The following is a 27,118-nucleotide window of genomic DNA, read 5'->3' as shown; positions in this document are numbered from 1 at the left end:
TCAAATCCATATAGTTTTTGAAAAAACTAAAAAGGTCGGATACTTTCTAACAGACCTTGTAATTCTGAGTAGTACTGTATACACCCCACTGATCGTCAATTTCATATGATCCACACTATGGATAACTTATCTTTACAATTTGCACTACTGTTTTTGTTCATGCGCTGCTTTGCAAAATGTGTGTTAGCAAAGGCTTTCAAAAATGGCTGTGTAAACACTCTTAACTCTTAAGAATCATTGTTGTTGATTTGATGAAAATGTTATACTTTACCCTTGAAGACTGCAGCACTCAATAACTTTCTAAAATTGGTTGGCTATCAGACTGCTGCTATTCCTGTAAATGCCTTGTTTTCTTCACATCATCCCTTCTTTCTCTCACTCAGCTAATGAAGGTCTGGTGGCCCACTGTTATTAAAATGACACCCTTGCCTCTGATATTAATTGGGTCCATAATAAGGAATGAGGAGGAGGAGATTCATTATTTAATTGCAAGGGCACATTTGGAATACAGTTTCTGAAATGTATTTTTAATGAAAAACACTACATCCTGACCTAATCATATCAACCTTATTCTATCTAATTAAGGATGCAAAAAATCATTAGAGTTGCAAAATATTAGTTTCAGCTCTGTCGGCTTCTCTTGCTTGCCTTCATGAATATTTTTTTTTCTGTCCATGATAAATAGTTAATGAGGGAAAAGTGACAAAAATTAGCATGTAGGCAAATTAGTTTAATAGGGATATGTCTTTGCTGAGTTAGGAAAGTGACCCCTCTCACAGGAGAAATTGTTACAATAATTATGAAAAAAATGGCAGGACCCATTTTATTTTTATGAAAAATGGCCTACTTTAATAATGTTTAAAAAAAATCATAAAATGCAATAACCCTAAATATTCATTATGCTGGGGAATGTGTTACCCTGTTACCATTTTATCAATTTAATAACAGCAAATTAGGAAGAATAAGAAGTATGGGGTAATTGTTGCTGTGCATGGAGATATGTGGTAATGCAAGGATGATTTAACAGTGCCACCACAGCAAGAGGCCATCAGCAACTAAATGCAGCATTTTTTTAATCACAAAGTTTGGGGATGTAAATTCTTTCAAAGTCTTTACACATTGTGAGGCTCATTCCTACCCCCTACCCCCCCATAAACAGGTCCATCACTGTCCCATTAGCAGTGTTTTACTAATCATTACATCCTGAAAGGAAACAATAAGAATTATTTTCCAACATATTTTTCACACAGTCAAAAATAAGAAATATGCTGTCAAAGCAATTATGGATGTTGTGCTGAAAATGCAGAGTCAAGTCGAGTCAAGTCACAGAGCATGCATTGGTGCCACAAGCCAGGTACTGGATGCAACTACCCAAGCAGACAACTAATCCATCCCAGACACTCAAAAATACCCATCCATCTGCCTCAGTCAGGTGAAGCATGAGCATCTCCTTGGTCTTCTCCAACTACTGAGGTCCCCAACACTGAGCACGTATGTGTTTGATCATGACAAGAGAATAGTACAGAATGTCACTGCTGATGTTTCCTAACAATGCAAATTATATTCCTCATCTTAGTCTCCTTAAGGGCCCCCTCACACATACGTACCACAGTTGAAGCCGACTGGCGCACAAAGGACAAACTGTATGCCACTTGTGATTATAAATTGTGGCATTTTTTAATTTATTTATTTTTTGCTCCGCTGCTGTGTGCATGACGTTCCACGTGCTTGCACTGTGTTCATGTGCGCGAACACAAGTGTGCACAAAGCCATCACCAGGTATCGTGCATGCCTGTTCGACAGTGTGTCCCTCCTGACAGCAGGTGGAATGTTTCGCGGTTCCCCATTTCGTTTCTTGTTTGCGGATTTTCAGCCGGTTTGTGATTCTTTCGCTCAATTTCGTGATATGTGTGAAGGGCCCTAAGTAACTGCTCATTTGATACATCATTCCAGCAGTACCCAAGGATCCTCCGAAGGGATCTATAGTACCAAAGACATCCAGTCATTACTGTAGATAATTGGATAATGTCCAAGTTTCACAACTATATTGTAAAACAGGCAGCACCAAGATGCTTAAGACTTGGACCTTCATTCTCTTGCAAAGATATCAGCATTAACATTTCTGTACAGTTACTTCATGACTCTGTAAGCTTTTCCAAAGTGTCTCTCGATATCAAAGTCTGAAGACCCAGAGACATGAATGTCACTGCTGAGATAAGTGAATGTTTCTACAAGTTCAACACTTTCACCACATACAGACACACTAATGATGGTTGAATGCAAGAAGTTGGTGAAAGCCTGGATTTTAGCCTTGATCCAGGACAAATGCAAAACCACACAATCTGATTCTTCACTTAGCTTTTCAAGTGCTGCAATCAGGGCATCCATAGAGACTTTAACTCAGTTGTTTCAATTTCCTCCAACTATATACTAATGTTTGAAGTTGTGGAAGCAAAGAACAGCTGGGTTAATGAACAAAGACAACACTGATACATGCAGCCAACAAATGCTACTGAATAAATTAAAAGGATTGTCACATTTTCAGTCCACGTGCAAATATTTTACATAAAGTTGATCTCCCATATGACAACACACCAAACTGAACTGGGCTGTTTTTACTTCACAAAAGTCGCAACTACAGTACATGTATACATATATGTGAACATGTGTCTGTTGATTGAGCAGTCTTACGCTAATGAAATATCTTTGGAAATTAGTTTCCACAGACTAATCACTCTGTTCACCAGCTGAGTTTCTGTTTTGGTAATTATCTTGCACTAATTAGAATGAAGTTAAAGACCTCTGAGATGAATTCTCAGCTTACTGAAAGGTAAGTAAAGAAATTTTATGATATAAAAGGACCTTATTTAATGCATATTCTCGGACAAAAAGTTGTTCTAACATCTCCACACAATGTCAACATAATGTTGGACAGTATGATGCCATCAAAAATCTATTCCTATATCCATTTTCCACAGCTTATCTGGGTTAAAGTAAGGTAGCCCAGATCACTCGTCTGCCACAGATTTTCTGCTTGCTCTGTGGGGGATCTGAAAGTGTTACTAGGTCATGTAGAATATATAATTTAGGATTCTGGGAGTACCCCAGGGTCTCCTCCAAGCTGGAAATGCCCAAGAAAATTTCCAAAGGGTGAATTCTAGGAAATACTAAAATGCCTAATCCACTACAACTGGCTTCTTTCAGTGTGGACAAGCAGGACGTCTGTGTTCTTTTCATAACTCAGAGTCTCACCACCCTTCAACGGAAACTATTTTCAGTTGTTTGTATAAGCAATATTTTGTTGTTTACTATCCAAATTTCCTGTTCCTAAGTGAGGGTTTAATTCATTTCAATTCAGTTCATATCAGTTTATTTGCACAGTGCCAAATAACAGCATATGAGGTACATTCAAGAAGTATCCAACCTTTGGCCACAAAAAATACAGTTACTCACCCAGGGGTCTGAAAACCTAATCCACTTTGAAGTAGTTTCCTCGGGACTGCACACACATCTTGTAACATTTCTGCCATTGTTGGAAGCATTTCTGGAAGGCCTATTTTGAAATGTTGTCTAGCTGAGTCGTTGCATTAGGCTTGATGTCTTCTCGTGACTCAAATCAAGTCCCTTTCAGTGGTGTTGTGATCACTGAAAGCCGTCTGAATCTTCCGAATGGTTTCCACCTGGCTGTCACCCAGTTTCTGACAAAATTTGATGCAGTAGTGCTGCTCCAGTCGTTCAGTCATTTTCCTTGTAATGAAAATCCGCCGAGAGCACTACACACGACCTCACACAAATGCTGCTTACAAGCAACTGACGCAATCGACAGGCGTGAAAAAATTCACACATGCGCACGAAGGTTCAAGGTTGGCTCATGCAAGCACACGTGATTCAAATCCATCAGGTTTTTGGAAAAAAAAAAACAAAAGGTCGGATACTTTTCTAACAGACCTCGTACATTGACAATGTAAATGAGCATAGTCGGCAGAGTCCAGCAAATCAGACAATTAAATGCAAAGAAATATCAGCACTGCAAAGTTGGGCAAAGTGGCATATGTGTAGAAAAAGGGGTTGTTTTTTTGTACACTGATGTGGAATGATGGTCTGGGTGGAGATGCAAATGGCTGTGGTTTGAGTTCTAGTCTATTTCAATGTGATTACCCCCCACTCCAAATAATCTGATGCACAAGTTTAAAAAAAATAAATACAAGAGATGTCATTAGACGTGACCTCCGTGGTGACGAGTGCCAAAGATCTGCACTATATTGCAGTACAAAATCACACTGGATGTTTTCACTCTTTCTGCACCTTGGACAGTGGGGCAGCCTTGAGGTTCATATCAAAATGATGCATCATGTCCACACAAGCTATTTTTCTTGTTGTAATATTGAATGATTTTACAAATAAAGCAGTGAATAAAATTTACGCACAGTGAATAAGGATTACAGCCGACAGCTGTCTTCCGCCGCAATCTCTGAGGGTGTTGGGCCTCCACAGGTAGATGACAGGAGTTGAATAGAGGCACAAAGCAATATTGGCTGTGCTAATGCAGGAACACTGACGTCAGAACAGTAGTAGGCAGTACTAGGCCTTCATTTATTTGCACTCCTGGCTTGTGTCACATGCTAGTCAGGAGTGATTTTCATGTGTTATCCACCTGCATCATGGGGCAGCCAAAACTTCTGGCTTATGGCGGTGATAATTTGCAAGTCACACACACTCCACAAGCACTGAACATGCACTTGTCATGTGCATCAAGCATACAATTGGCACAGGCTGCCCCACACCTCATGCAAGACAGGCATGCAGCTTGTACGTGACAAGTACTACACCTGCACTGTTTCACAAAATTTCCCCAGGATTCCTGCAGCACGGGTGTGAGCTACCACTCCCTGCAATAGATACGCATCCAATACTCATGTGGTGGGATGTGAGTGAGGCCTAAGTTCTTGCACAACATCTTTTAACCTCCTAGGCCAGTGGTTCTCAAACTTTTAGTACTGCGTACCACCTGAGAAACAATTCAGCTGTCTGAGTACCACCATGATGACCGATTTTAAAATATAGCCATATATGCCTTCTCAATTAGCTTTAAACACACAGGAGAGATGTTTATTCCTTATTGTGGTTATTTATTGTTACCTGAATTGTTACCTTACTGAATCAGAGATTTACAATTCTGTCCAACAATTCTCACATACTCCTCAAAATACAGAGCAAAATAAACACACTCAAAAGTTGTTACATCTGCACTGCAACTGAATGAAAATGGCACAAATCATGCTCCTAATCTGGTCGACAAATAAACTGCTACTAAAGTGTTTTAGTAATACTCCTCCTTAAACCAAGTTTATTGTTAACACCCCTCTAACATAGATATCAGAATGACATAAAAAAAATGAACCACAGAGGTACCAGCATGTTGCTGAATATGAATAACTTGCATACCTAATGAGAGGGGTGTGCCTGTCTCTCTGCACACAGTCCTTTGATGTCTGGCTCTATAGAGCACAGTTTCAGTCTTAGGTCTGGCTCAGCATCCAACCTTGACCTGTATTTTGTTTTTATGGCAGCCAGTGAAGAGAAACCTTTCTCACATAGATGGGTCGTTGCGAAAGGCAGGAGAACGCACACGGCCTTGTCCGACAGCACGGGGTATTCCCCGTGTTGCTGTATCCAAAAGTCCAGCAGCGACTGTTTCTTGAAATTACATTTCAGAGTTTCATCACAAGACAGTTCAATTAAACTCTCCTGCTCAGCGACAGTTAAGTCCGTGGGCATGTCCGAGGTTTCGATGTTGGAAGGGTTTCTCATCCAGTTCTTTTCTTTCGGTGTCACAGGGAAATATTCCCTGAGTTGCTGCCTGAGGGAGACGAGGTGCGCAGTGATGTTATCTCTGACGCTGTCATCAAGTTGCAAGTCGTCGTCAGACAAAAAACTCTCCAAAGAAGGAAAAGCTGAAACATCACCTGCTTTGGCTCTGATTTCGAACAGTTCTATCTTTTTCAGCGCTGCGCTGATTTTATCCTGCACGTCAAAAACGTTGACAGAGAGTCCCTGCAATCCAAAATTTAAGTCGTTCAAACGCGAGAATATATCAGACAAATACGTAAGCTCACTGAGCCATACAGTAGCTTCAAAAAGGTGTGACAAAGGAAAGTTCTTGTCCTGCAAAAACATCAGGTCCTCCCTGTGCAACTCGAACAGTCTTGAGAGCACTTTGCCTCTTGATAACCACCTTACTTCAGTATGAAGAAGGAGCTGGACGTGCTCGCTGCCCATTTCATCACACAGTATCTGAAACAGACCGGAGTGCATTGGTCGGGCCTTAATAAAGTTCACAGTTTTTACCGCGGAGTCAAGAACAGACTTCAACTCATCAGGCATCTTCTTTACAGCAAGCGCCTCGCGATGGATGCTGCAGTGTGTCCATCGCATCTCGGGTGCCACCTCGCGAATCCGGGCTGCTACTCCACTGTGGCGTCCACACATTGCCCTGGCGCTGTCTGTGCAGACACTTTTCCCAATCAATCCCATGCTCTTGGATAAGCGTGTTCAGTAGCTGAAATATGTGCTCAGCTGTAGTTCTGGTCTCCAGGGGCTGACAGCACAGGAAATCCTCATGAGCTGCACCTTTGTATTCATACCTCACATACACCAGCAAATTTGCCATATCTGCGACATCTGTCGTCTCGTCCAGTTGCAGGGAATAAAATCGACTATTTTTAATTCGTTCAATTAGTGTTTTCAGAACGTCGTCTGACATTGACCGTATTCTCCGGGAAACAGTGTCTTTGGAATGTGGCACCAAGTCCAATGTTTTTGCTGCCTTCTCCCCACACGTGTGTTATTTTTTTAGCAAGCGGTAGACATAGCTTCGAGCAGATGGTGTGTGGCTCACCTGACCTAGCTACGAGCAGGCTAGCTTCGTAGGAAGCCTCCTGTGCGTCGGCTGAGGGTGCAGTACAGGAATGAATGGCGGACTTTGACTGCTTCAGCTCGTCACGTTTTCTTTAAAAAAAAGTCCACCGGCTTGTCTTTTAAAGTCGGGTGTTTAGTGTGTAGGTGCCATTTGAGATTGGCTGGTTTCATTGAGTCGTTGCACAGTACTTCAGAACACACAACACATTGTGGCTTTGGTTCTTCCTCGGCCCCGCTCCAAAAGAACCCGAGCTCAAGATATGTTGGGTCATATTTTCATGCAGCTTTGCGGCACTTTCTGTTCGAACAAGCTGCTGGCATTTCAGGGTCAGCGTTGCATCTTTCATTAGCACTTGAAGTAGTGCTACTCGGTTCTGCTTCCACACTGCTCGAACCAATATCCTCTCCATCCTGATCTGAAATTTTTCTTTTCTCTGTCTTTTTCTCTCCACTTAGCCACGCTTTTAAACTCATTTCGACATTAGAACATTACATTTATTTACCCTTCGCATTTACGTTTCTGTTCCTGCTCGCACCAGCAATTTGAAGTGAGTGATCCCATGCTAGTGATCCCATGATTCCATGCAGCCTGTATGTGCCTATGTAAGCAGAGTACGTTTGCAACAAATATTTTTTAAAAGACACAATTTTAATTATCTCAAGCTACACATTTAGTTTGAAACGTTGTATTTATAATGCATTGTATTTTTCCGATATTGTTTTTTAAGTGAAAATGTGGAAAAAAATGTGGAAAATCATGACATTCCCCCGCGTACCACTAAAGAGCGCTCACATACCACTGGTGGTACGCGTACCACCGTTTGCGCACCACTGTCCTAGGCCATGTTCCTAGTAACATGCTGTGCTATACTTAGGAAAACCAGTCCTAAATTTCTGCTGACAATGATGACCCCAAGATCCTTAAAGCCCTTAACCATTGGCAACAAGTCACTCCCAACCAAGATGAAGCAATCCAGTAATATCTGGTAGCATACCATGGACTGAGAATTGGAGGTGCAGATTTTCAGAGACCACTCTAACATATTAGTATCAAAGATCTCTTTTGCTCACTTGTTCATTATGTGAACCATCACTAGCCCAATTAGATACTAAGCTTTTTAAGAACAGAATATTGCATTGCTGTTTACCTTCCGCCTCTCCCCATTGAAACCTCGCCACTGTTCGGCTTTCTTGACAATGTAGCTTAACTCCTGATTGGACAGCTCCATGTCTTGAGGCACGAAATATGCCCCCTCTTTCGCTGTGAGCCTCTGATAGACATCCAGCATACAACCATCATTGTGGAATCTGGAAAATAGATGGGAAAAGATGTGACAATAAACTGAATCACAACTATGTGAAAACAACTCATGGTTATTTGTCAAGAAAGGCAAACCATCTGCTTTTTGCTAATTTGATCAGTGTATTAATTGCTAACGCTCACAATTATGGAACTCTGCAGCATAAACACAATATGGGGAAAGCATGGTAATCCCAATGAGCTGGAAGAAAATATGACACTGTATTGATTGTATGAAGGATATTCTCAGTGTAGCACTCTATGGGCTAATACATCAGTTCAAATACAAAGAAAAAGCACAAGGAATTCAAACATATTGGCCTGTGAGTGGGAGGCAGTATGTTAACACCAGCTGACTGTAGTGAGGTCTGTGTTTGGCTGTATGTCTGCACGATTGTACATCAGTTAATGTGTGGGAGTCAGATCCTGGGATTTTCTTCAATAAGCTTCAAAGACAGAAGATGCTTGGTCGTGGTGGTTGCAGAGAGACCAGTCTGAGTCACAAGTAAATGTTCAGCACAGCTGAAACTGTATTGATTCGAACCTTCAGTTGAGCACGTCTCACCAAAGTTGATTTTTTTTTTTTTTTGGCCACACATGTGTGCATGCAGCCAACCCCCCAAAAGAATCACCATGTCTGTAAACAAATGCCTTGGCTGGCCATCAAATCCAGCAGACCTTGTGCCCTTCCACAAAGATTCTAGCTTGTCAAAGGGTAATCAACTCTCAAATAAAACCAACATCAAGGAGGCGGGATTTACACAAAAAGCTAGTGTGGCGCTTTGAACTCAGCATCATTCCCTAGCACCCCTGGGAGAGCAATGTGTGTAGATTCCTGACCTCAGACACAGGAATAGCTTGCATTTATTTTCATCCTACACTTGAATTATGCTTCTCATTCATTTATCCGGTATTGAGGTATTCATCACCATCTCTGTGCCTTTAAAAATATATATATATATATATATATATATATATATATATATATATATATATATATATATATATATATATAAACTGTAGGAATAAAACTTTCATCATTCAGTGTGGGGACCATTCACCCTGATGTGAGGGTGCTGCCATACAAGGTGCTCACTACACACTGGGAGCAACTAGGGGATTAAGGACCTTGCCCAAGGGCCCTTAGTGATTTTCCATTCATGCTGGGATTTGAACTGAAGATCCTCTGGTCTCAAGCCCAACACTTAACCACTAGACCATCACTTCCTCTAAAATGATCTTCCTTAAACTCAAACTGAAAGCAAATCTCTACAACGTGATATGAATTAATTACAAATATAAAAGCCAAGATGATGGTTTGCATAAGTAATGGGCCCTTTTGGTATAATGCCTGTAAATATTCTGTTTTATTGCCAGTTTTCTTCAGACAAGTCAATATATCTTGTACTTTACATCAGGTATGAAGAAATACAAACAGTATGGCCCTCTATGGTAAATCTGTGTGGAGTAGACAGTTCTCAAAAACTGAGTGACTGTGCAAGAGTGAGGAAAGCCACCAAGATACCCAGACAACCCAGAAGAAGTTATAGGCTTCTGTGGCTGTGATTGGAGAAATTGTGCATAGTGCATGTTTAGCATTTTGTATCAGCAGTTATCAGCAGTTATGAAGTGGAGCGGAGAAGGATTTTCTTTCACAAAATATCACATCTAGGCTTACATCTCAGATGCACCTTATGGCAAATTATAGCTGAACTTTCAGGTCTTTTTTTAAAGAAATTTCTCTGCACTTAAATAATCCAGCTCTCACTGTGTGTTTTTCCTCCTTGTCAAAGACAAAACACAGTCAGCTGCCACCTTTGGATGTCACCACAGCAGCCGCGTACCGCGACGGCACTTGCTGTCAAAAATTTAAAATGTTAAACTTTTGCTGCTAACCAGAGCAATACTGACAAACTGGATGTTGTTTTATATGGCCAAGACCAGTCTGTGCGGTGTCAGCCATTTGTCTGTAAAAGTGATGATTTTGTTGCCTTATGCTGATGGGGGCACACACTTTCATGACTGCAACAAAATAAGGTAAAAGAGCTCATACCAGCTACACCTACTAGCTGTAACATGCTTTCAGTGCTGACTGAATGTGTCATGGGCAGTCCTTTTTCAGGAAGACCCATTACATATCCTTTCAGTTTACACAAATAAATACCATACAGAGGGCTTTCCAAACCAGTGGTGAACTTCAGCTGTGAAGATTGTCAAGAACTGGCTAGAACATGGTACTTTCTTGTCATCCTTCAAATCATTTCATCACATCACTTTTGGCTTTTGTGAAGTAAAATAAAACAAAACCCTTAAGTATTTTTCCAACCAGTGAAGAAAGCCTCCCTAAAATGTAATTTAAAAGCAGCCCAGTCTCACATTTTTTTGTGCCCGAGAATAGCGCCCGATTTTTATGACACGGTTTTTTATTTGGATATTTATAATGCTCCCCTATAATCCTCCTAACTGTAACCATAACCATAGCATCAGGGTCGACCCTCCCCAAACCCTAACCATAACGTCCCCCCCCCCAGATCCCCCCACATTTGGTGCCATATCATGAAATTAATTGTTGCCCTATTACAAAAAGTGCCCCATTTTCATGCCCCCGTCACAAATCCATAGATTAACATGCTTTTTGTAATGCCGCCACGAACTGCCGTGAGACTGGGTTCTTTAAAAGGGATAACAGTCCATTCTGTCCATACAGGGAATTTTTTTTTCTTTTTTTTTTTTGTAGAAATATGTCATGTTCTGTTGAAGTCCCTTCCTTGCAAATAACAGGAAACTGTAACCCATAAAATTGTCAGCTTTGCTTCAGCCTACATTCAACCAAATGTGGCTGGTTGAGTGGCAGAAGTCATTATTTGTGGCTGCTATTTTAATATTGTCCATTTAGCTGGAGCCCGATAAGCGTCCGCTTACTGAAATTAGATGGCACTCTCTCCTTCCTGGCAATCTCAAATTGATTACTTCAATCAGGCCTTTCTTACATTTCCAGCTGTTAATGAAATTTGGTCATGTGTGAGGGTAAACACCTCAGTGAGTCCTGAGTTTCACTTTTTAGAAATTTATTAGCCGCAGTTGTATTTTGTTGCCTTCTTCTTGACAACAAAGAAAGAAATACACTGTTTTTATTATATAAAAACTAGAAGGTTATCTTTTGTCACTGGATATTTGTTTGAATGTGTTTGTCTGTTAAATGGTGTGAGCCTATATATATATATATATATATATATATATACAAGGTCTGTCAATAAAGTATAGGTCCTTTTTATTTTTTTCAAAAACTATATGGATTTCATTCATATGTTATTACGTCAGACATGCTTGAACCCTCGTGCGCATGCGTGAGTTTTTCCACGCCTGTCGGTGTCCGGATATTCCACTGTTAAAGGAGATTTTTTTAATGAAAGACGCAGGGTTGCACGGGACGCAGCCGGCGCGGCGGCACAGGAAAAACACCTCCGTGTTGATAACCATTTGTAAAATCCAGGCGGCTTTTGATGGCTTTCAGTGGAGTGAGTATATGAGAAATTGTTTAACAGCTGGACATGTTCCAACTTGTCCTTAAGGCTTCCAACAGAGGTGTTTTTCCTGTGGCGGAGCGTCGTGGCGGCTGCGAGCCGACGCTGCAATCCGTCCGCACGTCTTTCATTAAAAAAATCTCCTTTAACAGTGGAATATCCAGATAAAATGCTGAAACCAACTTCTGTTCTCTCACGACGTCCTGGATCAATAGAGCCTGAAATGTGGAGGTTTTCAGCTTGAAACAGGCTGACGACGGCACCTGGGAGCGCTGCGCACCGTCTCGCACCGTGGGAAGTCCTTAAAGTGACAGTATCACCTCAAAATCTCTCATCAGCCGTTAAAATTTTCACCGAAAACCAGCTTAATTTTTCGATGTGCCTTACAGGTTTAGAAAAATTTTGATCAAACAAAGCGCCAGTCTCTCAGCAACTTCTCAGACAAAGGAATTCCGACGAGGGGCTGGACGACTCCTCCCACAAGGAGTGCTCACAGACAAATGACGTCACCGACAGGCGTGGAAAAACTCACGCATGCGCACGAGGGTTCAACCATGTCTAACGTAAAAACATATGAATGAAATCCTTATAGTTTTTGAAAAAATAAAAAGGACCTATACTTTATTGACAGCCCTCGTGTATATATATATATATATATATATATATATATATACACACACACACACACACACATACTTACGATATTGTCGGAATATGAAAGCTGCTGATGGTTTTGGTCTTGGATGGTTTCACTTTCTTCACCTCCATTAAGAACTTGCTAACAGGTGGTCCGGTCCTTAGCTGGTAAGCTTTCAATCTATGTGTTTTTCCAATGTTTAGATATTTATGGAGTATGTTCATGTCCAACTTGGTTTTTCTAATAGTGTTTTTTGCTTTCTGGTTTGTAATGAAAGTAATACCCGATTCAGACCGATAATCATGGTAACCGATCTGATATTTTCCTATATCAGACCAGAAATCAGCCAGAGTGGACTTACCATCATAGCCATATAATAAAATGGTTCATAGCATTCCTGTGTCAGTCTTAGAAGACAGTTATGTTCAGTTTGATTACAGCAGACATGGTGCTGGGAAAATAGAAATTCAACAATATCACCAGAAATATTTGCTGTAAGAACACACTTTAATAACTATGCTATGCAAGTTTGAGGTTTGTGAAAATGTGATTTGAGTTCATTTAGAGCTCTACTGTTAGTGTCCTATTGATATGTACATTGTTACAGTTCAATTCAATTCAATTTCGATTCAATTTATTTTCATTTATATAGCGCCAAATCACAACAAAGTTGCCTCAAAGCGCTTCACACAGGTAAGGTCTAACCTTACCAAACCCCAGAGCAACAGTGGTAAGGAAAAACTCCCTCTGAGGAAGAAACATCAAGCAGACCAGACTCAAAGGGGTGACCCTCTGCTTGGGCCATGCTACAAAACATAAATTACAGAACAATTCACAGAACAATTCACGGACAAATATACAAGAAATGCTATTGGTGCACAGGACAGGAGGATCACCAACACGAACACAACTCCCATCTCTGGATGGAGCTGCACCTTAAACAGAGAGAAAAAACAGAATCAGGCATCAGAAAGACAAGAAATACTGTATAATTTGTCAGCATTAAACAACAAGAAAAACAGGGAAATACTAAGGTGATCGCCGGCCACTAGCCCTAAACTTCACTAAAAGACCCAGAATTTAGGTAAAGTTGAGGCCGCGGCCCGCTCCAATTACTAATAAAATGAATTAAAAGAATAAAAAGTGTAAAACAAAACTGTACCAGTATGCTAGCCATATGAAAGGGAAAATAAGTGCATCTTAAGTCTGGACTTGAAAGTCTCCACAGAATCTGACTGTTTTATTGACGCAGGGAGATCATTCCACAGAACAGGGACACGATAAGAGAAAGCTCTGTGATCCGCAGACTTCTTATTCACCTTAGGGACACAAAGTAGTCCTGCACCCTGAGAACGTAAAGCCCGGGCCGGTACGTAAGGTTTAATTAGGTCAGCTAGGTAGGAGGGTGCCAGTCCATGAATAATTTTATAGGTTAGTAGCAGAACCTTAAAATCTGATCTCACTGGGACAGGAAGCCAGTGAAGGGATGCCAAAATGGGTGTAATGTGGTCAAACTTTCTGCTTCATGTCAAAAGTCTGGCTGCAGCATTTTGAACCAATTGGAGACCCCTAATGCTAGACTGCGGTAAACCAGAAAATAGAACATTGCAGTAGTCCAATCTAGAAGAGATAAATGCATGGATCAGGGTCTCAGCATCAGCCATAGACAGGATGGGACGAATCTTCGCTATATTTCGCAGGTGGAAGAAAGCAGTCCTAGTAATATTTCTAATGTGGAGGCAAAAGGACAACGAAGGGTCAAAAATTACTCCAAGGTTCCTCACTTTGTCAGTGTGATGTATGACACACGAGCCAAGGCTGAGCGTTAACTGGTCAAATTGATGCCGATGTCTCACTAGCCCAAGAACCATCATTTCAGTCTTATCAGAGTTTAAAAGTAGGAAGTTTCTAGACATCCAACTTCTCACTGCTGCAAGGCAATCTTCTAAGGATTTTATGTGAACAAGATTACCAGCAGTTATCGACATGTAGTATCATCTGCATAGCAGTGAAAGGTAATCCCAAAACGCCGCAATATGTGCCCAAGGGGTGCTATATAAAGGGAGAAAAGCAAGGGGCCTAAGACAGATCCCTGTGGAACCCCAAATTTCATGTCACTAAGGTTAGAGGTAGTGTTACTGTACAAAACACAGTGAGAACGACTGGTCAAGTATGACCTCAGCCATGCAAGGGCACTCCCAGTAATCCCAAAATGATTTTCCAGCCTATCAAGTAGAATACGATGATCCACTGTATCAAATGCAGCACTGAGATCTAACAGCAACAGAACCGTAGTGGTGTCCGAATCCATTGTAAGCAGAAGATCATTCACCACTTTAGTGAGAGCCGTCTCTGTGGAATGATATTTTCTAAAAGCAGACTGCAGTGGCTCAAAGAGATTATTCTCAGTAAGATAGTCTACGAGCTGCCGTGACACCACTTTTTCCAGAATTTTAGAGAAAAATTATAGATTTGATATCGGCCAATAGTTTGTCAATACACTAGGGTCAAGATTAGGTTTCTTAAGTAATGGTTTAATCGCTGCAGATTTGAAACATTTAGGAACAGATCCAGAAGTTAAAGAAAGATTAATAATTTCCATCATATTCGGCCCAAGAGTGGGCCACAGGTCCTTAAACAGTTTTGTTGGTATAGGATCAAATAAACAGGTTGTGCTTTTTGTTGACATTATGAGTTTTGTCAGCATGCCTAGTGAGATACTGTCAAATTCTGTAAATCTAGGTAATACCTCAGTAGTGGTGCCCACATCAATAGCAGGGTGTACTGGCTGGATTAAGGCATGCCGGGATATGTTTAACCTGATGTCTTCTGTTTTCTTCCCAAAGTAATCCAGGAAATCTTGTGCTGAGACCGAACTACAGGTGGTTATCCATGCAAAAGTGTTGCCACCGTGTTGAACAATAACTTTGAGTTATGCTTGTTTTTGTTGATCAAATCAGAGTAGTAAGTCCGCTTTGTAACCAATAATGCATGCTTATAGTCTAAGATAGCATCACGCCATGCAAGGTGAAATACTTCTAATTTTGAACAATGCCATTTCCGTTCTAGACCTCTTGCTTTATGCTTGAGGTCACGCAGATAATCATTGAACCAAGGTGACTGTGATTTGGGGGAGCGCGGTTTTAACACAGGTGGTGCAATTATGTCGAGTGTAGTTTTGAGCACTGAGTTTAAACTATCCACAAGTCTGTCTACTGACTGGGTATTTGTGGGTAAATGTGAAGCTAAGACATCAGGCAGTCTAGCTTCGAGTTCAGTCTTAGTTGAGGAGTTGATGCATCGCCGTAGTGATATATAAGGTTGTTGTTCCACTAAACACGGCAGCGAAACTGTAAACTTAATAAGTGAGTGATCAGACACCACTGATGTAAGAGGCATGATGTCAATATTCGTGACAGCAATACCACGTGCGAGAACCAGATCCAGGGTATTTCCACTAATGTGCGTCGAATCCCGAATGCATTGCCAAAATCCTAATGCATCCACAATTTCCATAAATGATTTGCAGAGGGGATCAGAAGGCTTATTTATATGAATGTTAATGTCACCAATGATCAGAATGTTATCTACACTAGTTGACAAGTTAGAGATGAATGCACCAAATTCATCTAAGAATTCAGTGTTTTTTTTTTTATTGTTTTAATAGAATTGGGACTGCTAACAATGTGAATGCATCATTAACACTATAGAAAAGTGACTTTTCTCTTTTAGACAGAGTCCATGTCTTTAACCACCATGTGTTTGCAGACCATTACAATATATATTCATAAACTCAGAGTGATACCAATCGTATTAAACAGTCAAATCGGAAGGTGGTTACATATTCATGTTATATCAAATCACATCTAATTTTTGAACAACAAATGTTTTCAATTTTCCAGCCAATTGAAAAAGGACATCTGTGTGGTGCATGTGTGTTTTGCACTTTTATGTCCAATAACACTGTGTGTGTGCATCTGTGTGTAAATTTTTATGAGCAGGTTGAAGCATAGTTGCATACGTAATTCCATCCAGCTATAAAATCAAGGATTAGGTCAACATTTGTTTTCACTTTCTGCTGGTTTTTGTGCTTTTCTGTTGACATAAGGGAGAAGACAGTGGTTGGGACTGAGCAGGCACAAAGCTGTGTGGGAGGATGGTTATTTTTGAAAAGGTTGCATGAGAATACAAGGCTTGTGAGGACCAGGGTGTTTCAAAAAGGGTCTTCCACTTCATTGGCGGAGTGTCCCTACAGGCAGCGTCAATCAAAAATACCCAAATGATAAGTCCCTGTTTGTGTAGTTTGAGCTTGCTCCCTGCACACAGACTCAGTTGCAATGCTTTTCAGCCGCAAGCAATGTCAGAAACACATCTCAAAGTCACAAGAGAAGCATTATTATGAAAACACAAAAATTAGACCCACAACTAGTAGATATTTGATAGTTTGGGATTCCAAGCCAGTTTAGATCCATTATGGTCTTGCTGATGTAGGCTTATAAAATGACATTTAATATAAGCATTGACCCTTGATGACTTATGGGTGTGTTTGAGTATAAATGGTATATGCAAAAGTAAAGGCATATTACTCTTGAAAGTATGTTAAACATGCCATTTACTTTGTATAAACCCTTTAGAATTTCTGAATGGTGCTGTAGGTGTGAAAGTAATTTCCCAAGTGGTAGCAGCTACAGGTAAGAGACATTTGAGTGCATGCCCAGTGGTAGGGGTGCAATTGTCTTAGTCACAGATCAGGCAATTTTTATTTCGATCAGTTAAAAAAGGGAGACAGGTATAGCTTTGCTTTTCAGGTAGAGCACTACTTGGAAAAAGTCAGGAAAAGTCTTTTTTCTGGAGTGGAACCACAGCCACTTCTGCTTCACCGGCGCTCAGCACCGTGATCTCAGGGTGGCACAGGAAGAATGAGGCAAACAGTCTGTCCTCAACTCCTGACATTTCACAATGATTCTTTCCATGCTTGGATCCAGATATGCGCCAAGCCTGCACCAGGCTGTCACAAGCCCAGCCTACTAACACATTCTCACTCCCAACATGTCACATTTTTACATTTAGTCAGTGACCCATTCCATCACGATGTGCCCCATAGCATCATCTAGCGATGGGCAAGGAGATGTGATTTCTGACAGCAAAGTCATTCCTCTCTGACATCACACAGAACTATGTGCTTTACTCCCACATCATCAGGGAATGGTGATCTATGCTTTCATTATGGTTAAGGTTATGGTTAAGGTCATCGTCAGGGTTAAGCATTGGTTTAGCATTTCCCGACAACACAATGGGGCTGCCCATCTTGTCTTATACTGACGTTTGGTCAAAATGAACCATTTGAGTCAAAATGAGAGGTAAAATGCACAACTATTTTTGATTTCACTGCAAGTGTGCAACAAGATTTACACAATTATTACCTTAAAAATATTTCACCATGACAGTGAACAGGTATTATACAGTATTATGTAAACTTTGGAATTAATCCATGAGTCATAAGCATACCAAACCATGTTGTGTGTGTGTGTTGGGGGGGGGGGATGGATCTGATTGTGGATCATCTATGATCTATTCCTGCACGACCTTGCAGTGCCACTAATTGTGTGGAGAGCCGAGACTGAAGTGGGACAGGTTCAAAAGTTTAGCGTTCAAGTGATCACTTCAGTAAATAGCAACAAATCAAAGTGAAACTAGTGCAAGAATAAAACTTGATCATACTAATTATTGCTAAACCAAACATTTTTTGCCTGCAGTTTGTCTTGTGCAGAATTACCTTTGTCATAGCTCATGCAGTTGCTAAAGAATGGCAACATATATGTGCATTCTTTTGAAACAGCATTTCTCATGGTGCAGAGTTGTGCACCGGTGGACATTCATCGACAAATGAGTGCTGCCTATGGCATTGCCTGTGTGGAGTTCAGTACAGTCAGTAGGTAGGCAAGGAGTTTAAAGTGCAAAAATAAAGCCACAAAGTGTCTGCATGACCGGCCCATGAACAGCTACAGATCAGGTGTGAGTGTAATGGCATAGTCCTCCCAGACTTTTTGGAACACTATCACCTCAGACCAATATGTGGATATTTTGCAAAATCTGTGTACACACTTGAAGAGGGTTCGTCCTGGAAATTCTTCAGCACGACAATACTTATCCACATGAGTCGACAACCACAGGATGCATTGCAGTGGCTCAGATTTTACGTGCTCTACAATCTGGATCTGGTGCCCTCTGACTTTTTTCTTTTTAAACAAGCTGAAAGAACACCTGAAGGCACACCATTACACTATCGATGCAGAGGTGCAAGCAACTGTGCATGGCTGGTGCCAAGAGAAGACACCTGATTTCTTCATTGACAGGATCCAAAAAACTTGTCATGTGTTGGCGTAAATGTGTGGAAAAGGATGGTGGCTATGTGGAAAAGTAATGACACTGCCTGATAGAGGACATTCCAAATGTACAGAAGATATGTGATTCATGTGAATATCTCGCTTGTTATTGAAATAATCTTGCAGGAGGCAAACTTTTCAGCTGACCCTTGTATATTCAGATAGCTGATTGCACTTTGGAGTCACATCAACAAAATCATGTTGAAACAATGTTACCAACCTGGTCTCACGGCAAGTCGTGATTCAGCAGCACAAAAAATACATTAATCTATTGGTTTGTGATATTGTGACGAAAAGCGCCTCATTTTCGTCACGGCAGCACGAATTAATTCTAATTCATTCCGTGATGGCTGCATGAAATTAAAAGTGAAGCGGGGGGTGGGGTGGTTATGGTTAGGGTGGGTGGGGTGGGGTGTAGGATTAGTAATAGAGAGTAAAAAAAAAAAGAAACCCGTTGTGAAAATTTGAATCATTTTGTGATGGGAGCACAAAAATAAATAAATAAACGTGAGACTGGGCTGAACGTTACACATTTGTGAACCTCAATTCGGATGACGGACTGTCTGAAAGTTTAGCCTACATAAACAATCAAATGTATATGTATGGGTGTTCTAATTCTGATGTGTGTCATTATTATGTTCAATAATTGTGGATTAATTGTGTTTTTGTCTGAGGTGATTGGGTGGGACAATCTCCTTGCATTTGTTGTAATGACAATATATTAAATACATCATTTCAACAGAATGTCCGTTTGCCGAGTCCCTCACCTGAGAAGGTAAATGAACATGATGGTGAGAGAGAGCAGGAAATGTACTGCGTAGAGGAACAGGGTGATGATCACCCCGGCTGAACCAGACTGGTCACTTCTATAAAAATGCCAGAAAAGCTTGGCTGCATCCCCCACTGGAGTGTCAGGGCTGTAGGCAAGACGCTGAGGAGGAGAGGAGTAGAAAAGAAGAAAAAAGAAAACAGACATATCTGCATGCTGTAACTGTCGGATGTATTTGAATGGACATTTACAATACGGGAAAGCTCTTTGGACAGACGTAAAATGAGGATGACATGATAGCTTGAGGATTTTGTGTCATATCACATTCAGTTGGTGTTCCGCTGCATTATTTTTCTCCAGTTAATGCAAAAAATATAACAGGAACAGAAATACCATTTTATAATGCATTAATATTTAATTATAAATCGTATCTTGTCAAATGAGTCACAACTGTGAAGTGAAATCACTTTGGCAGCACTCACTCACAACATCCAACGTTCTGCCAAAACTGACGCTCGTCTAACCTTGTACATTTACTTTCTCACTCCCCCCTCCCCCTTTTTTTGTTTTTGTAATCTAAAGTCACTTTGCCAAGATAAAGTGAACTACTATTTAAAGTGCACAAGTGTCCAAGTTATTTTTAAGCGACTTACCCCGAGGACGGCGTCCACTGCAAAGACTGCCAGGGGGTCGAGGACTGTCCACACTCCCTGAGCAATGATAAATTTTGACGTGAAGGAAGGGAGTGAGCCAAATATCTGTTGACAGCCCCATCTGATCAGAACCAGCAGGAACGTAACTGCGTTCAAGGTCAGGGGACCCACCACCACCATCGCCAGCTCCTCCCGGGTGTGGAGCAAAGAACTCTGGTATATGAGGTCCACCGTGTGTGCGTGGAACTGGAATCTGGCAATAGAGAAAACGATGGGTCACGTGCATGCGTGTGTAAACTGGGCAAATCATGTTGTGTGCACATGTGCATAAGAATTTGTGCTTGTCCTTCATTTGTATGAAAATCTAACTGATATGACATTGACGGTACTAATACCTGCACTTTTGTGAGAGAAAACTTTTTATTGCAAGTAAGAATGTCCATTTACAGCAAGCCTCATGAGTTTCTTAATCTTCCCATCAGTCAGGAGGAGGTAGAATCACTGATGGAAGAGGAGAGGTCCAGTTTTTGCTCATTAATTTCCATCTGATTTGCTACAAGTGTGAAGCTTCTCTTAGATTCTGTCCATTAATCTGACAAAAGAGGTCCATTGGTGTTTTATCTGAAGCACATCTGCAAACATACATCCAACACTCCAAAATTCCCGTTAGAGCACCAGCATTACCTTACCTGATGACAAAGAGAAGAGCTTAAAGACATTAGTCTCTTATTTTGCCATAATTTATGTGAGGTGTAATTCTTGCAATGAAAAGGAAATATTACAGTATCAGTAAATGTAGTTATAATTAGATTAAATCTTTGATTTCAATCCAGTGCTTTCGTGGCTGGGGACATCGGTGGTGTTGGTGTAGCTTGGGGACCGTTAGTCCCACTGTGGTCTCATGGTCCTACCCTGGAGGTTGTGGGACCCAGGGTGCCATGGGTGGGTGGTGGGTGTTGTGGTGGGGCGCTTCTGATGTCACTTGGGGGGGGGGGTTGACTGCTGATGGGGGGGGGGGTCTGTGCTTTTGGCTGGGGGATGCTGTCTCACTCTCACTTGGGTGGTCCCCTGACATTGGGTTTTGGTGTGTGTGGTCCAGGGGAGGGTGGGGCAGCTGGGTTACCAGGAGCATGGCGAGTCCTGCTGGCTGTGTTGGGGAGTCTCGGGTGGGGATCTTTCTCCTGTGGTTCGGCTCTGGGTGTGTTGGTTCTGCCACTCATCTGGGATGTTGGATCTCACCCTCGTCTGCACGGCAGTCCCTGCATGGGCTTGGGGTTTGTGCATGTTGGCTCCTCGGCTCTCATCCCCTGTGTTGTTGGTGCCCTGCACACTTCCCGCACTTCCTGTACCTCCATGGTGCGCGTGGGGGTGGGGGGGGTGGGTGTATCTGGGATGGGACTTTATCGGGCTACTCTGGTGGCCCTAGTGGGTGCCCTCCCTGGCCCCTGGGCCCTTCTGCTGTCCTTGTTCTCCTTATTTCCCCTGGGGTTCTGCATTCCATCAAGGTACGTGCACTCACCCGTGTTGCTCCTGTCATGACAGAGTGGTCCATGTCATATAAGGTTCTGTATTTGGGTCTTGGCACAAACCACCACAGAAGTGACCAGATATTCAGCAGTTAACTCGGTCTCTGTACGTGGAGGGCCTGATGTTCGTGGCCATCACCACAATTCAGTTTTGGGTGTTCCCAAGGCGATTAAGACTGTGCTGTCCTGGAATAGGTATATGGATCTTCACTAACACAACAGGCTGTGACTGTCACTGCTTGTTTATGAGTTGTCTGTCCTGGTATGTTGTATCGTGAGGTTTCTGCTTTGGTGTTTCACATACATTACATCACCTCACTGAGAGTACTGTCACCACTCATCTTTTGCTCTTGTCTGCCTTAACTTGCACATGGCACACACTGGGCATTCGGATTCTAATCAAAGTCCACCCTAGCCAGCCCCTATTACATAGTAAGTAGTCATGCTTGCTACCTGATCTGAGCACCAGGTGTACTGCGAAAATAAGGGTGAGTGGGCCGTGATTCAAATATATAAGGCTGAGTGTTTTTGCGCATGTGCACTTTCAACCTAAGGGCCCGAGTGACCTCCCCTTTGGTTCCCCCAGTCACTATAACAAGTTTGGTGTTGATTGCTTAATTACTGTGGCTGTGCATAGCAAACACACATGCATACACGCATAGTCAGCTTTATATATTAGATGAACAAATTATCAAATGGAATCTATTTTAGTTGTTATATAAAACAAATAATGACTCTTCTGTCATTTATTCAATGGTAACAATATTTCATGAGGTAAAAGATGAAATGTTCCATTCAATATTCAACATTTTCATCTTTCACCTCATGAAATACTGTTACCATTGAACATTCATTATTTGTATACTAACTAACATAGGTGTTATTGTTATGAATAATAATTATTTGGTTTGGCAGCATGGGCAAAGTGTCTTCCAAAGAAACTCATTGCAGTGACCTGTCATAGAAAACAAGAAGGGAGTAGGACTCGTCACAACTCGCTCACTCTTCGTCATTCTCTCTCTCTCTCTCTCTCTCTCTCTCTCTCTCTCTCTCTCTCTCTCTCTCTCTGGTCACCACATGCTTTGGCCTTTTGCGAGGGCAGAAATGCTCAGAGGGAGCACATCAGATTCGGACATGTGGACGTTGTCATCCGACATCCGCTCCCTATGTTTTCCCTTTTTTTTTCACCTCCTATCCACACCCTCAGTCCATCTTTTTTTTTTTATTTCCTCATTCAGTCACATTTGTTTCCCCTCCCTTCTTACCTCTTGTGTCACTTCCCGTGATGTAATTTGGGATGTTTGTGCTGCCACGTTAATGTAATAAAAACCTGCTTCTATGCACGTTTGCAGCCAGGACCTTTTATTGTGAAGAATTAAATCAGCACCATATGCAACTGAGATGTGATTTAACAGTTTAGTGATATCTTATTGCTGTTTACTATCAATGCTCTGTAGCAAATAATAAATTCCTTCCAAATAATGAAGCCTTTTGGGACATGTGACAAAACAGGCGAACTCCCCCAGCAGTGGTTTGTTAATACTGAGAGAGGCTTGTTAAAATGCTAATGGGGGGATTCCAAACAAATGATTTGGGTTTGCACCATCGGTTTGGTGCATTATCTGTTACACACATGCATCAATGGTCTGTTCCCCATCCACAACCAATTTCACACAACTACGCTTTATACGTGCACAGGCAATCTATGAATGCATCTCAAAAACATTTAAGTTTGCAGCATTTTGTGTGCATGTGATCTCAGAGTGTATCTATTCTGTTCTGTGCATGCATGTGTACCCAGCTAACCCCCCCATCCCATCCCACCACCCATAATTGTGTATGTGTGAGTGTGCGTTGAGGGTGATATCAAAGGAAGCAAACTCACTTGTTGACAGGAACTGCTTTGGCCTGGAGGTAGAGCCACTGGCTGCAGTAATGCAGGTAGAGCCTTACAAACCACATCAAAGCCAGCAGCAGCATAATGAGACCGAGCTGCCGAGCAGAGCCACGCCAGCTACTATGCTGTTGTTGTTGCCGGGGCAACGGCAAGCCCAACTCATACAGCAGCATGCGGAGGGCCAAGCGGGTTCGATCGGACAGGTGTGCCGTGCAGGATCCAGGTCCAGTCAGTGCAGCTCTTCTAGTATTATAGGCAGCAGAAGATCACACACATCATTTTTAGACAAACCCATTTCTGACGCAACCAAACTGCTAAGAACTGCAGCCATTCCTTTACATTATTCGTTGGAATGAAAGGACTGAAGTTATGCAGCTTGTCGTGGGAAACTATTACCGCTGGAAACATCACTGTCTGTCTGTGCAAAGAGGGAAGTCATACTGTAGGCCCTGAGGTCCATTTTTGCCAGTGGTTATTTGGACAGTTCTACAACTGAACTCTGGGTGATACACCGGTCTATTGGAGGTTAATTCTCCAGGCAAGACTGGTACCCATTTACAGCCGGGTGGACTGGGACAAGGAGCCTTTGTACCCAAGGCTACAAATTAATAGTCCAACATGTATCTCACTGAGCTACCTTATCTGCTGTGTAAACAATTGGACAAAAACACAAAATACTCATTGTCATTATAAGTAAGGTGATACTTTGATCAGGGAAGAGTCAATTATATTTTTGATCTGGCCTGGTGCAAAATGATTTATTTCATCTTTTTTAACATTGCTGGGCATAGTTTCCTTTGACCTTCTGTTTACTTTGTACCGAGAAATGGTTCTTTTCGAGAATCATTAAGAGATGATTCTCAACATCAATAGCCTTTTTGCTTAACACTTCCCTTATCGGTCCTTCAGAGCAGGCGCTGTTTTTCAGGGTGTTTTATCAGGAAAATTATAATTTTTTTTTACGTTGATTACAGACCCTGCAGGAGGTCTGTAATCAACCGCTTCTGCAGCAGCTGTTCTTGAAGCAATGAAACAGTGCTCTGACCCACTACTTTGTTGGTTCATTGCTTCACTGGTTTTCAGAAGCGACAAGTCCGCTTCTTAACCCCTCTCAAAGCCATTTAAAAATGTCAATCGTGAGTCAGTTTTGTGCAAATTAAACTCACTAACTGGGACTCTTGTGTTGTTGCAGGTAAGAAACGAGAATCGTCCTCCATTCCTTTGGCACAGCTTCAAATGCTGTGCCACTCTCTGCCGAGTCAAGTTAGAGTCCGGTTGGAATGAATAACTTCAAAGTGAATCACCGTTTTAAATCAAATGACACCTCTTTCCAAACGTGGTAACGCAGACAACAAACTACAACAGACTAAAACATTTTTTTCCTTCCAAAATGAGATGTCCTGCGTCCTTTATGCGTTACACTGATGCTGATGTGCAGCTGTCTGCAAGAGCTCAACTCGGAGGTATGGAGTGACATTCATGCCATTAATGTCTGACAGGAAATGCTTTTGAGAAAAACTACAGATTTTGCATTTTTATTTATGTCCAGAGATCAAGGATCCAGTGACCAATTTCATATTTATTTACTTTAAGACTCAATAAAATGTTATTGATATAGAAAACCTGTAAAGCCTACTTGTAGTAGACAGAAAATTCACAGGAAGTATTGGTAAGGGAATCTATAAGGAATCGGATCGATAAGCGGAATCGATAATGGCATTGATATCGATAAAATCTTATCAATACCCATCCCTGTTTGAATTAACATTATTTAAGTTAAAATGTGTTAGTTATGCCAAAGACGTTACTTATGCCAAAGACATTTAAAAATACACAGAGATGTTTAAATGTTTAAACAAAAGATAAAAATAGAAGAATAGAAAGTTCTTTAAAAACACGTTTAAAATGTTTGAAAAGGGTGTAAAAGGTGTAAATGCATAGACAGTTCCTTAAAAACACAAATACTTTTAAAATGTGTTTAACATGTGTAAATATAGAATATAAAATATATAATAATATATAGAATAAAAAGAAACACATGAAAATGTTGAAATTGTGTGTATGTGTGTCGTGGGGAGTGCTATTTGCATTTGTTCTCTAAGGGGGCGTCATTCTCCCACACTTTGAAAACCCATGCTCTAGGGGTTGGTAAGGTTAGACCTTACTAGGGTGAATTGCCTTGAGGCAGCTTTTGTTGTGATTTGACACTATATATAATGAAATAAATTAAAATTTAATAGAAATGAAATTGAATTGATGTCTTTCAAGGTTGCATGATAAGTGCCTTTTTGACATAACATGTCTATACATATGCTAATAATACTGAATTGTGATTTTAACTGGACCTCAAGTTATGATGTCAGCATCATAAAGGTCTAATAAAAGCCGAAATTCTGATTTCCCTCCTCTGTCGGTTAACAAATAAACTTGCCAGAGGTATATACTCCCTGTATATAACTGATAATTTATCTGGTTGCACACAAATATTCAATTATATGATGTAAATATGAATATCATAAAGCAGACTTTTGCAGCTGGTCATATTAAGCAAATTCAGTTTCTTTAATTTATATTTATACACATTTATACATATTTACTTTACAAATTATATTTATTACCAGTTCATTTCAGTTTTCAATTCAATTTATTTATACAGTACCAAATCACAACATAAGTCATGCCAAGTCACTACACAAGAGACAGGTCTAACTGTATTAATCACCTCATGAACAAGCACATTGGCAACAATAAGGAAAAACTCCTTCAGGAGATTTTTTTTTATTTTATTTATTCATTTATTTGATTGCAGGAAGAAACCACAAGCAAACAATAAGGATGATGACATGTTTTGGCCCTGAATGAATGAATGAATGAATGAATGCATTTATTTATTTATTTCAAACAAAGAAAGCACGCAAAAAAGAAAAATCCAAAAGAAATATTTGTCACTCAAGAAACAATGCATGAAAAGGAGTAGGAAGAAGTAAGTACTTACAAATTCCTACCCCTTCTCACTGTTCATATGTTAAAATAAATGGCAACTTAATTACATTACCACGTAAAGCAAGATATCACTGTCCCATATCCAGCTTGTGCATAAAAAACAAATAGTATGGGTGGCAATATGTGTAAAGACAAGAAAATTATTATATATATATATATATATATATATATATATATATATATATATTAATATATATATATATATTATTGTTATTATTATATTTTGGCTTCTCTCTTTTTGGTTGTGGTTGCCACAGCATAAACAGTATTGATCCCCATGTTGATTTGACACAAGTTTTACACTGAATGATCTTATTGACCCAATACCAGATGATCATGGAGAATGGGGCAGAGATGGTTTGGAACTGGGAATGATTCCGCATTGGAAGCATCTGCACCTGTTACTTGGTCTGTCATGCTATGGCCTAGGCGTAAGTCAAAAAACAAAATAATAATAATAAAAAAAAAATATATATATATATATATATATATATATATATAAACA

At 40.8% G+C, this 27,118-nt stretch overlaps 1 protein-coding gene across 1 annotated transcript in view; it reads right to left on the bottom strand.

Moving 5' to 3' along the window:
* Window positions 1-27,118, bottom strand: part of ofcc1 (orofacial cleft 1 candidate 1) — a 217,375-nt gene that overhangs the window by 74,707 nt on the left and 115,550 nt on the right. Inside the window, exons 17-20 of the mRNA XM_034166227.1 lie at window positions 23,599-23,853; window positions 20,188-20,440; window positions 19,533-19,696; window positions 8,067-8,226 (exon numbers count right to left, since the gene is read on the bottom strand). Coding sequence (XP_034022118.1) covers window positions 8,067-8,226; window positions 19,533-19,696; window positions 20,188-20,440; window positions 23,599-23,853 — 832 coding nt within the window. The remainder of the gene's footprint in view (window positions 1-8,066; window positions 8,227-19,532; window positions 19,697-20,187; window positions 20,441-23,598; window positions 23,854-27,118) is intronic.

The sequence above is a fragment of the Thalassophryne amazonica genome, chromosome 1 (genome assembly GCF_902500255.1).
Source record: "Thalassophryne amazonica chromosome 1, fThaAma1.1, whole genome shotgun sequence".
In the NCBI taxonomy this organism is placed as follows: Eukaryota; Metazoa; Chordata; class Actinopteri; order Batrachoidiformes; family Batrachoididae; genus Thalassophryne; species Thalassophryne amazonica.
The sequence above is the reverse complement of the archived record's forward strand: the minus strand, read 5'-3'. Positions and strand labels throughout refer to the sequence as shown.